Source organism: Zosterops lateralis, assembly GCF_965231275.1.
Source record: "Zosterops lateralis genome assembly, chromosome: 1".
NCBI lineage: Eukaryota > Metazoa > Chordata > Aves > Passeriformes > Zosteropidae > Zosterops > Zosterops lateralis.
Genome location: NC_139762.1, coordinates 99,732,492 through 99,744,519, shown reverse-complemented (window position 1 = coordinate 99,744,519; position 12,028 = coordinate 99,732,492). Strand labels below are relative to the sequence as shown.

Sequence of the window (12,028 nt, the reverse complement as noted above, 5' to 3'; positions counted from 1 at the left end):
TACTGCAGTATCTCATCACCTTTCCTAAGAAATTCCCCCTGATGTCCAGCCTAACCCTCCCCTGCTGCAGCTCCATGTTATGCGCTCTCCTCCTGTCGCTACGCGAGGGCACTAGTCGCTGTCAGGCGGGGCAGCGGGACAACTCCCCGCACCGCCCCGACCCCCAGCGGCCGACGCTATTCCCTCACTCTATTCCCCATCCCGTCCCGTCCCGGTCCCGCCCGTCCCCGCCTTTCCCGGCGGTGGGGAGGAGCGCGCAGGCGCGACCGAGGCCCCGCCCCCCCGCCCCGGCGCGTGAGGCGCGCGCGCGCGTGGCGGCCCCGGCGGGATGTTCGTGGCGCGCAGCATCGCCGCGGATCACCGCGACCTCATCCACGATGTGTCCTTCGACTTCCACGGCCGCCGCATGGCCACCTGCTCCAGCGACCAGAGCGTCAAGGTGAGCGGGGAGGCCGCCGGGCCCGGTGCCGGGCGGGTGTCGCGGCGCCGGCGTGCGCGGCCTAGCGGGTACGGGGCGGGCCGGGGCGCCGCCGAGGGCTCGGCCCGCGGGAGGGGCCGCACACAGGGCACGGTGTGCTCTGTGCCCGCTGTAAACACGGAAACTCCGCTTCCCAGCCCGTGTGCGGCGGGGAAAACATTCCCGACCGCTGTGCCGGCAGCCGTGCCGCTTGTGTTGTGTGTTCAGCTGAAAAGCTGTAGTAAAGAATAGTAATGAGAGAAGCTGCTGTTTCGTAATGTGGTACCTATAATCTGTATTTATTGTGGGTGGAAGGTGAAGTGTTCCGGAGTGTGCCCTGACAGACTGGGGAAAGTGTAGATTACTAGAAGCCTTAATTCTGACATTCCTTTAGAGGAAATAAAGTTAAATTTTATATTTACTTCAACGAAAAGTTGATTGTTTTCCCCCTTTTTTGTGCATAGTGAGAGAATGAGCAAATATTCGGGAGTCACACAGATAAATTAAAAGAAATCTAGTTTGCAGAGAACAGCCATGTTTGTTATGAAGTCCAGATTCAGAAAGTCGCTTTTTTCGTATAAAGCTGTGTGGTATATAGATTAGGCTTAAGAACAAGGAAGCAGCCCCTTTCTCCCTTAACACAGACTAAAAAGCAAATAACCAACCACAATAAAACGGTCCCCCCAGAAAGTGAGCCAAAGCCATGGGGATCTGTGGTGTCAGGTGGTGTCTTTCATTTGGTTATGTTCATGGCTTTCTACATGATTTTTCAGTACAAACCTCATAAGTATAAAGATGTATGGGAATTCAAGAGAGGGGAAGGCTCCGTGACTTGGATATGGTTAAAAATCAAGGTAGAAATCTCAAAAAGAAACAAGATCTGTTCCCCCACTGCCGTGAGGTACATTTTGCTGTCCTGCTCTGCTTTTGGGATGAGTGCTGGGAGCTGCATTAGGGTTTTGCAGCCAGAGCTGAGCACCTGAGGATGCTGGGGGCTGTAACATCAAACACAACAGGGTACTCTTGGAACAAAGTGAATGAAGCATTGGCAATTGTAATAATTTCTCTTCTACGTAATTTACTGTTTAAAAAGAGATAGAAGTCATACAATAGTGGGTTTTGTAGGTAGTGCCTCTTCTCCCTACTTGTAATAGGGATATTTTCATGGTTGAGTGAAATGTAAGTTTGTATTGAGCCAGGTACAGTGTCCTGGATGAAAATGTTTAGTGGGGGGATGTGGATGTGTATATTTTTGTTTATATATATATATTTATACACACATACATATATGAATGGCTGTGTCTATAAAGTACTAGTCAGTAAGCTTTATTTACAAATTGTGTGATTGTATTTTGATTTCTCAATAGGTCTGGGACAAAAGTGAAAACGGAGATTGGCATTGCACTGCCAGCTGGAAGGTTTGTGTTTGTAAAAATTACACAGACATATCTGTAGTTTCTCCTTTGTTTTTGGAGAAACGTGGTTCATTTGTGCTGAATTTTAGAATAGAAATGCTTTTGGTTTGATGTAGATTCTGTATGTCTTGTGTAAAATACCTTTTCTTTGCTTCTATATATATCTCTAGTGCCTCTCACTTAAAGCAGATGCCAAGATGCAGTCTGCTCTTGTTAGTACCTTGTTGTGTTGGCAGACTCTAGTATCAGTAAACATTATCAGTGACTGGTGTTCAGGGAGTAGAAAACAGTACCTTAATTTTCAATTGAATATTTCCTTTTGCATATAAGACTTAAAAAAAATATAAAAGGGAGGGAAATTAAAAGGAAGACATATGGCTATTAAATGTTACAGTATCTAACCTCTGCTTTTTGTTCTCCAAAACCTTTCTGAGAACAGTGTCATATGGAGGCTCTGCTTCACCTGGATAATTAGTGCATTCGGCTTTTGAATTGTTCTTAGACTTGTATTTAATATAACCACAATGCATTCATCCCTGTAAACAGCAGTGCAAGGGGGGCTTTTGAATTCCCCTTCTCTAAGACAGGAATGTTGACTAAGTATGAAAGGAGCTTCATATTAAAAATAAGATTAATAATGCTCTGCAAGTGCTTTTGAAAAGTACAGGCAATCTAAAAGTGAACATGGTAATGGCTCAAATTTGATTGAGAACAAAACTGTACTTTTTGCATCAAGGCAGAATCATAGTTTGGAACTTAAAGTAGTAATAAATAATGCCTTGAAATACACTTGTAATAATTGCATTTTAAACGCTAAGAGCAACAACTTTGCAATGCTGGTTGGAATGAAGAACTGCAACAGCTGCTATGTAACTTTGTAAAAAAGAACATAGGTTTCAAAGAAATTGTGTTACTGCTTCCTAGAATTCTCTTGTTCAGAAAGTCATGAAAATGAGTTTTCCTTGGCCTCAGGCAGTAAGTTTGGTTCCCTACAGTGTTGTGATGTTCTCTTGCAGACACACAGTGGATCAGTGTGGCGTGTGACATGGGCCCATCCTGAATTTGGGCAGGTCCTGGCTTCCTGCTCCTTTGACAGAACAGCAGCTGTATGGGAAGAAATAGTGGGAGAGTCAAATGATAAACTCCGAGGCCAGAGTCACTGGGTGAGACTTCTTTTCTATAGCTATAAAGTTGCTGATTTTGGCTATGTTTTGTTCATTTGTGGCAGTAAGTGTTTTTAAAACATTTGAGGAAAACAGCTAACTGGCTACATTCAGGCCAATTAGTGTCATTATTATTGGTGCTTCATAATAAGATGTTCCCTGGCAAACAACTTGCAGGCATGAATTCCCACCTACAGTAGAGTTAAAGCTGGGATTTTCTTTGACAAGAGATCATTTCAAATAACACTGGCTGTTCTCACTCATCTTTCAAACAATAGAAAGGGGGGGAGGGGGAGAAATTTTTTTGGTGGAAGATGTAAGCAGTCCTGTGAAATGGTGTTGTCAGACTCTGATTAGCCTTCCTTAGGGAATAAATTTTTGATGGAAACTTCTTTGCAGGTGAAGAGGACCACTCTAGTAGACAGCAGGACATCCGTTACAGATGTGAAGTTTGCTCCCAAGCACATGGGTCTCATGTTAGCAACCTGTTCAGCAGATGGAGTCGTGAGGATCTATGAAGCTCCAGATGTGATGAACCTCAGCCAGTGGTCACTGCAGCATGAAATCTCCTGTAAGCTCAGCTGCAGTTGTATTTCTTGGAATCCTTCAAGGTATGTTACTAAAACAGGCTTTATGCTTTATGACTGTAACAGGGAGGGAAAAACCATTCAAAGCTGGACTGCTTTGATTTCTGTTTGTCCAGAAGCACTTAATGGCTTTCCCTGTGGACACAGTATTGTGTCCTGCTGATCCAGTTATTCTTCTATTCCTTAGCAGTAGTCAGTGCTGAAGGTTCAGAGTACAGGCATTCACTTTAATGTATAAGATAGGATAAAAGTTGATTTGAAAACTAGAATTCATCTGCATTTAGCTTAGGTGGTGTATCTTCCAAAACCTGAATGAAATATCACTATATCAATCATTAGAAGCACTGCAAAGAATGCAGACTCTGCCATGAAACTTGTGGCAAATACTGGAGTGCAGATGCAGTCTATTATAGAAAGTCAGTGCTTCTCTCTCAGAACATCATCTTGAATTGCTAAATAATGTTGTCTACTGATTTCACCTTAGTGTATAAAGTGGGATTTTGAAACAACAGAGTGAAGATACTGTAACTGTGAATTTTATTGAACTCCTATTTCTTTGTGATTTTTTCCTTGTGATGTTTTGTGGTGTTTTGTTTTCTCTACAGGTAATGTGTTTGAAATTTAACAAATGGCTTAGTGTACTTTCTATGGGAAATATGATCTATAAATATTATATATGTAAAATATGTAAATATAACAGTTATTCGTTTTCACCTTTTAGCTCTCGGGCACATCCTCCAATGATAGCTGTAGGAAGTGATGACAACAGTCCAAATATACTGGCTAAGGTTCAAATTTATGAATATAACGAAAATACCAGGTATGCTAAATAACAATATAGCATTTGGGGGATCATGAAGTTGTTTATAATATGTGGCCTTTTATTCCTATCACTGGATGTGGAGTGGAGTAGTAAATAACACCTTAGTTTTGTCTCTGATCCCTGGGGTGGGAAAAGAGAGGAATGGTAACTGATGTTAACAGTTACCTCAGAATGGTAACTGATGTTAACAGAAATGATATTGATAATTTTCTTCTCTGTCAGTGCAGAAATGTCAGTGTTCTTACCAGCATTTTAAAGGGAGAGTTGTTGTTTCTGTGTCTACTAAATTGTATGTTTAATTTTGCACAAGAAATTAACAGTTGAAATTTGAATTGTGTTGCACCAGGCATTGTTTTGTTCAAAGCCACCTTACAATGATTTTAAAGGCATGATTATAATGACAGAAGGTGCTGTGAATTGCTCATGGTCTGTCAAACTTCACATTGTACAGTCAAGAGTTCACAGAACAAGAAAAGGCTACTAAGTTTGTGCACCACCACTTCCAATTAAATGATAGCAGAGGAATTGTGTTTGATTGGGAGTGATCGATGTGGGAAAGGAGCCAGAGTGTTCTGTGGATTTTATGCCCAGCTTCAGGCCATGCTCTCCATGCATTAACAATAAGGTTACTATAACTTGCTAAGGAAATGGAATATGTGTTTATCATATGGCAGAGGAGACAGACAGTGGTCTGCTGAAAAGCATGGAAAATTTAGTTACTGACATGCAAATTCCCTTTCTATTTGTGAATGGAGTATTTATTTTTATTTCCCTTTTCCAGTTGTAAACAAAAATGTTCTTTGTACTGCAATTCTTGCTTTGTTATATGACTTAGAGTACTGCAGCACACTGTACTTAGTGGCTACTGTATCTGATGTATCTGATAGATTCAATTTCTGAAGAAATCTGCTTAAAATTTTTGCTTAAATCTATGTTAAAAAAACCCTTTTATTTTTGCAAGTCTTATCATGCATACTTAACCTTTTTTCCCATTTCCACTATATCTGGTTTATATAATTTGCAAAACTGGCAATTTTCACGGCATTAAAGGTTAATTTCTTGCACTGTACAGGAAATATGCAAAAGCAGAAGCTCTGATGACAGTCACAGATCCTGTACATGATATTGCATTTGCTCCAAATCTGGGAAGATCCTTCCACATCTTGGCTGTAGCAACCAAAGACGTACGAATTTTCACACTAAAACCTCTGAGGTGAGCTTAAGAGGAAGATAGTTTGGTGTGATGTGATGCAGGCTATACAATCTTGTTCAAATAGTCTCTGCAAAGCAAAAGTAATAACTTAATGTATGCAGGATTGTTTTTAGCAACCTGAGTTTTAAGGTAACAAGACTGCAAGCAAGCCTATAATTTTGTCTGAATACCTAATCTAATAACAGTTGTTACTAGAAACGTGTAGTTCTCTCTGACATTATCTCTGACAAAGCCCAGACCTTGTAACAGTTGTGTGCAAAACTTTCACTTTTCTCTTAAACAGGAAAGAATTGACTTCATCTGGAGGATTAACAAAATTTGAAATTCATATTGTGGCCCAGTTTGACAATCACAACTCCCAGGTGTGGCGAGTGAGCTGGAATATTACAGGCACAGTGCTTGCCTCCTCTGGTGATGATGGCTGTGTTAGGCTCTGGAAGGGTAAGGTCACCACCTGAAACACATGAACTTTGTAGTCTGCCAAATATACTTGAGAAAGTCTACTCAAAACATAATTTTGGAGTGAATGTCCATTTTAGATTTGTCAAAGATAGATATATTTTCTGTATTTCTGTTTAAGAAAAGCAGAGTTCAGAAATAACTTTCTGTTCAGGAATACTTATGTGATTTAGGCTGCTGTGAATAGTTGTTACTGCACCCTGAAATTGTTTCACCAGACTAGAGCTACTCAAAGTTGCCATTTAAAAAAGTAAGATAGATCTTTTCCTGCTCCTAAACCTAGAAAATCTACATTTGGTCACAATGTCCACGCAAATGGCTTTTTTTTTCTGTTTACATTTTTAAAAGAAAAACAAACAAACAAACAAATACACGCACCCGCCCTCCACAAACCAACCAACCAAAAACCCAAACCCCCACCCCCAAAAGAATGTCAACAGAACCAAAATCCCCACAATAACAAAAACCCACTGGCAGTTACCTTAGACATTCTCATTTGTTCCTCAGTATGGTAATAGTGGAAACTGAGTTTTAAATTATGGACAGGCAGAGAATATTAGGCAGCTCAAGGGGCAGAGTCTCAGCTGTTTGGAGTTTATATATTGGTATTGAAGTTCAGTTCTGATTCACACCAGATGTGGGGCAGTTGAAGTACATTTGTAGGGAAAGCTGAGCTTCAGAAGAGAAACTAACAGTTTCTGTGTATCTGTGTTTGCAGCTAATTACATGGACAACTGGAAGTGTACTGGTATATTGAAAGGTAACGGGAGTCCCGTGAATGGTAGTTCTCAGCAGGGAATTTTTAATACCTCTCTAGGTTCAGCCAATACAAGTCTGCAGAATTCACTAAATGGTTCATCTGCCAGCAGGTAGGTTAATTGGTAGACTGATTTTCAGTAAAAAGTCTTTTCTCTGATTCTTCCTAATTTCATTTAGCTCTCATATTTGTTTTACGTGTTTTTGAAGTACAATGTCGTGTATTGTGTGGGTACTTCTATAACCTCTTTTGGTTTTGCTCTGTGGTTTGTCTGTTATGCCAGTATTAAGAGGAAAATGAACAAAACAGTAAGTCAAACTGAATCAATCTGTATAAATAAGCAATGTAAATAACTATTTTCATTTTTAGTCCTTTCCTATTATTAAAAACGTTTCTGAAATAGTTTCAAAGGAGAAGCTTCATCCTACTGCTGTGTAACTGCCCATTTGTTTAAGATACATGTTTAAAAGTGAAGCAAAAATATCAGCAACAAATCGTGTTTTTCTCTGGGATAATGTAGCAGAAGGGAAGGAAGAAAAGCTACTTAATAACATGGTTTCAACAATCAAATGTTAGTGTTAGTTTAACACTTGGTTTTTGCAGGTGTGTAGCATCAATTGAGTAAAAGTTTTGTAGTTTTTAAAATTTACCTCATATGGCATTCATATTGCAGATAATTTGCCTTAATAATCTCTGTTAGGTTTTTATTCTGTAATAGTTGCTGTTTAGTGGATAAATCTTACTGCCTCTTCTAAAAAATAGTTTTCATTTGTGCACACTGAAATGTAGAAATGTGCTGCATGTATATGGTGCAGTGTGTACAATCAGCTCTACAGAGTTGTAAGTCCTATGTAAGAATAAGATGAAGCCAGATTCTACAGCAGCAGTTTCCAAGTTTTGTGGCCACCTTTGTTTCAAATGCCTTGGGATAGTTTTCCTTTCCATCCATGTGCAGCTGCTCATGTGGGGTTTTTTCAGTTTGGGATGCTTATCAGTAGAGTTTGATTTTGGAGAGAAGCACCAGCCTGCCCCCTCTTTCCCTTTCAGCAGTCAGTCCTGAATGGCATTGATCCCATGCCATTAGTTAGTTCAAGATCCCATACCCTGTTGAACAGGGAAGGGGTTTCATATTTTCCTCACAAGATAAATGGGAGTGCAAGGCAAGAGGTGGTAGTGGGCCCAGTCCCTACAAGAAAGAGCAGCAGAATGATCTTGGTCATGGTTCCAGGTTCTGCTTGGAGTGTAGCAAGTGAAATGCAGTCGTGCCTGGAAATTATATATCCAGAGCTGTGTAGCTGTATTTGCTTGGGCTCCTGTGGGGAAATGCAGGCTGTCTTCAGCTCTTTAGCATAGGGTGTGGTTTGACAATCTCCTTATCTGAGACTGTGCTGCCACCAGACTAACCGTCCCCACCCCACTGGTGGCTCTTCTCCTGCCCTGAACTTGGCGCTAAGCCACTGTCAAACTGAAACTTCTGGCAGTATTTCTATTCTCTTCATTGCCCTGTATTTTGACCAGTGTTTTGTTTTGGTTTTTAATAAATTACTCTTGCCTTTGATTTGTAACACAATGTTACTTCCAGAATTAAGTCAGTGGCTGTGGAATTTCCAGACATAAGGTGTCTTGTCTTAGGATTGAGCCTTATTATGAGAGATACATACTTTACTACATACTTTCTTTTTTATGATATTGGCCTGAATTGTGTAAGCAGAGTCACTAACTTCTGTGTTAGTGTTAACGTGCTGGTATTTATGCATTGACATTTGACTAAATAGGTATCCTACACATAACTTATTTTGTCTCTGACTGTACATGCTATGTTTCATGTCTATACATTTAAACACTTAAAGCAGCTATAGCCCAGGCAGATCTGGAAAAGATTATAAAAGCACTATGGCCCAACTGGATTTGTGCTTAATGAATTTCAGAACATGTGACATAGATTGTTAGGAAATAAACCAGTAGGGCTGTATTATTATGTTGATGTAATTGTGTGTCTAGATTTATGCTACAATTTCCATTCTCCATTTGTATTATGTCCTTTTTAACAGAAAGCAGAGCTGATACCAAGCTAACTGGAGTAACTTTGGTGTTTTGCTGCTTGTTGCATGCACACAGGAATGGAAAACGAACTCCTTTTTCCCTTCCCCAGCGCCGTTTGACCTCTCCCAAGACACCAGCAGCCTGCTAACTACTAAATGCTGTTCAAAAAGCCTTTTTAAAACACGTTGTGTGCGTTTTTTGTACTAGCCTGCACAGTTTGATACTGATGGAACGCCTGATAGAAAAATATTTGGAGAGGCATCTTGTTTGGGAAAAAACCCAACCCCCAAAACTTCCATCAGAACGTATTTTTGAAAGCTTGTCAAATTAAAAGATAGTTCATGATTAAAACCAAGAATTTTTGTCCTTGATTGGGATGGGAGGAGGGAAACCATTACAATAACTTTCATTGAAATTGTTTTGAGAACCAACTTGTTTTGCATTTCAGAGTGTTCAGCATTTGATTAAAATTCCTAAATATTACAAGGTTGTAACCGCTTTGTAATATATGCAACTGTTCTAAAGGAGTAAAAAAATTGTTTTGACAATTGTACAGATGATGGCTTTTAGTAGTTTGGTATTGCTTCATTTATATTCTTTAGTATGACTTCAAATAAATGTTTTGTAAGTACTGTCATACTTCATCCTAAGAGAAGTACTTTTTCTGTTACGTATTTGTACATTCCTATGATAATAATTACAATTACATGGAGTACTTAAATTCTCTAAACATAGTACCCTTGAAAAACACAAACACTTTAGCCATACAGAGTTATAAATCAAAATGCAGCTTGTTGTTAATTGTCGTTAATTGTCTCATAATTTAATTAATAAACTGATAGCTATTCTTTGATGTAAGCCCACAGAAGTGTAAACAAGACAGAAAACATAATAATATAGTTACACTAAAATGCACAAGTGTTACGGGTAAGTTCTAATAAAAGCAGCAGAAAATGACATGGAGTGGCATAATTCTGAATCTTGCATTCACCAAGAATCTTGAATTTACACTGAGGATTTTGCAGAAATATGTAAATAGATACAAAGACTGTATTTCATTCAAAGTAGGTATTCTCTGTAAATGTATATCATTAATGTAAAAACTGATGTTTTTACGTCTATTCTAGAAATGCTCTGGAGTTAATCTGAATTATTTGCATATGCAGCAAATGTACTTTGATAATATTTAATGTATATTTTGTGTCACAAACAAAGCGTTACTGAAACTGTTAACAAATCACAGAAATTCTGGGAGAATGAAAGCCTGGTAATAGCTGTACTACACCATCCTTTTGACTTCCAAAGCAATCCATTCTTTTGTAAAAATGTAAACTAGGACTATGACTATGGTATTATTTTCAATGAATTTCAGTGGAAAAGGCTATTATTTTGCTTTAAAGAAGAGTTTCCAGATTTGTCTTGTTTTGAATTACAAGCCTTGATTTCTGCTATTATGTTCTATTGGTTTTGGCATGGATATACTAAAGCCTTTTTTTTTTTCCAGCATGTCTTTTCTCCCCTTTGGTTCTCCTTGTATTTACTACCTTTCTCTTCTTTTCTTGTTTTATTTTAATTTTTTGTTTTGTTTTTGTTTTGTTTGTTTTTTTGTTTTGGTGTTTTGTTCCTTTCTTAATTGTTTCAGGTATTTCTTTCCCCCTCTGGATTCCCCACGGGCTGGATCGAGATGGTCCAGTCATGCCCAGCTCCTTCCTCCTCCTCCTCTGATAGAACAGTCTTGTGATGCTGACACTGCCAACCTCCAGTATCCTCACCCTCGCAGACGATGTGTATCTCGGCCTCTTAATCTTTTACCTGAGAATGAAGGGGTTTAATATGTTACTTTAAGTAAATTCTGAAGGGCCTTATTCTGGTGTTTGTGAATGCTTCCATTTCTGACTGCCTTTGTATTCCGTCTCTGGTACAGGACACTTTTTTAAAAATGTGGGAAGTTTATGCATGTTTTGCAAAACAGAAAACATTTAGAACATATTATTTGTGTATCAAAGACCGTTTTAATTTGTACCCTTTGAATTTTGGCAACATATATAAACAGTATTAGCCACAAGCTCTTTATGGAGTAGGTGATTTCAATGTGCCTGTCCTTTTTTTCTTTTTTTTTTTTTTTTTCTTCTTTTTGAAATCAGTTTAGTATGGTCTTTAGTTTTTCCTTTTTGTATGCTGCATTTACATGTGAAACATTCTCAAAATTAGACATACTTTCAAGACACTTGTGAGTGAAGAATGATGTTGGATCACTTTGTTAAAGAACAAAACCATTCCTGTGTATACTGCAGCAAAATAATTGGAAGAGTTTGGTTACTTAAGATTTTTCCATCTTGCTGTATAAATATTTAAATTTTATAATGGTGGTTGACTAATAAACTTCTTCTGAAAGGTCTATATTTGTATGCTTTTCCTTTATAATAAGCTTTTTTCTTTTTTAATAGGTTCTTGATGAAGGTGGTTTTTTGATTCAGGTGTCCACTCTCCTAGCTCTACTTTTGTGCCATTCTTGATGTGCAGCTGCGTATTCCTGGTCTCTGCCACAGGGTGTGCTCTGGCCTTTCCCATGGCTGTGCTGAAGGTCTGTGGAGACTGCTAGAGCTCTTGGGTTTCACATTACCTCTCAATTCTTTTCCAGTGATTGGATTAAAACAGGACATTTTGAAGAAAGTGTGCTGGCTTGAAAGATGTCTTTTCTGATCTGTCCACACAGGAGCATCAGCTGTGCTGTGGCTCAGCATGTTGACACTGACACAGACTGGTGCAAGACAGGCAGGAAGGTAATGCTGGACAATGGGATTGCCCAGGAGTAGCTTTACTGCACAAGATGGCATTGCTGAGTTTGTTGGGCAGGTCCTGGGGGGAGGAAGGAAGGAGGAGGCCTTTGTGCAGCAGAAATCTGAAGTGTAATAGTATATTTCAATGTGCTTCAAAATGGACTTAGCCTGTTTCCTAGTGGACTAGACCACTACTATGAGGTAAGGGAGAGGGCAATTTCTATTTTTCCAAAGTGATGTGTTCCTATGAGTTTTACTTGGAAAACTCATTTGCTCAGATCCACCACATTTGTTCCTTTATCTCTCTCTGAGGAATCAAATTTTAATTTAA

General features: G+C 39.2%; 1 protein-coding gene across 3 annotated transcripts; it reads left to right on the top strand.

Annotated features, from left to right (window-relative positions):
* Positions 1-294: 294 nt before the first annotated feature.
* On the top strand, positions 295-11,403 carry SEH1L (SEH1 like nucleoporin). Of its 3 annotated transcripts, none has more exons than XM_083872252.1 (9): positions 295-439; positions 1,825-1,875; positions 2,889-3,035; positions 3,435-3,646; positions 4,344-4,442; positions 5,518-5,658; positions 5,942-6,099; positions 6,836-6,986; positions 10,560-11,403. In XM_083872252.1, exons 1-9 carry the CDS (start codon positions 329-331, stop codon positions 10,747-10,749), a joined length of 1,260 nt encoding a protein of 419 aa, XP_083728378.1. In that variant the 5' UTR covers positions 295-328; the 3' UTR covers positions 10,750-11,403. The 3 variants fall into 3 exon arrangements, with proteins under 3 accessions (XP_083728378.1, XP_083728379.1, XP_083728380.1); XM_083872253.1 differs by having other exon boundaries at positions 8,993-10,569; XM_083872254.1 differs by having other exon boundaries at positions 8,926-10,569.
* The last annotated feature ends 625 nt before the right edge of the window (positions 11,404-12,028 follow it).

Bases quoted from the DNA above. Each gene is read 5' to 3' on its own strand.
- SEH1L (XM_083872252.1), top strand. From the start codon at position 329: ATGTTCGTGGCGCGCAGCATCGCCGCGGATCACCGCGACCTCATCCAC. The intron at 3,036-3,434 runs GTGAGACTTCTT...ACTTCTTTGCAG, and splicing joins TCCGAGGCCAGAGTCACTGG to GTGAAGAGGACCACTCTAGT. The intron at 3,647-4,343 runs GTATGTTACTAA...TTCACCTTTTAG, and splicing joins ATTTCTTGGAATCCTTCAAG to CTCTCGGGCACATCCTCCAA.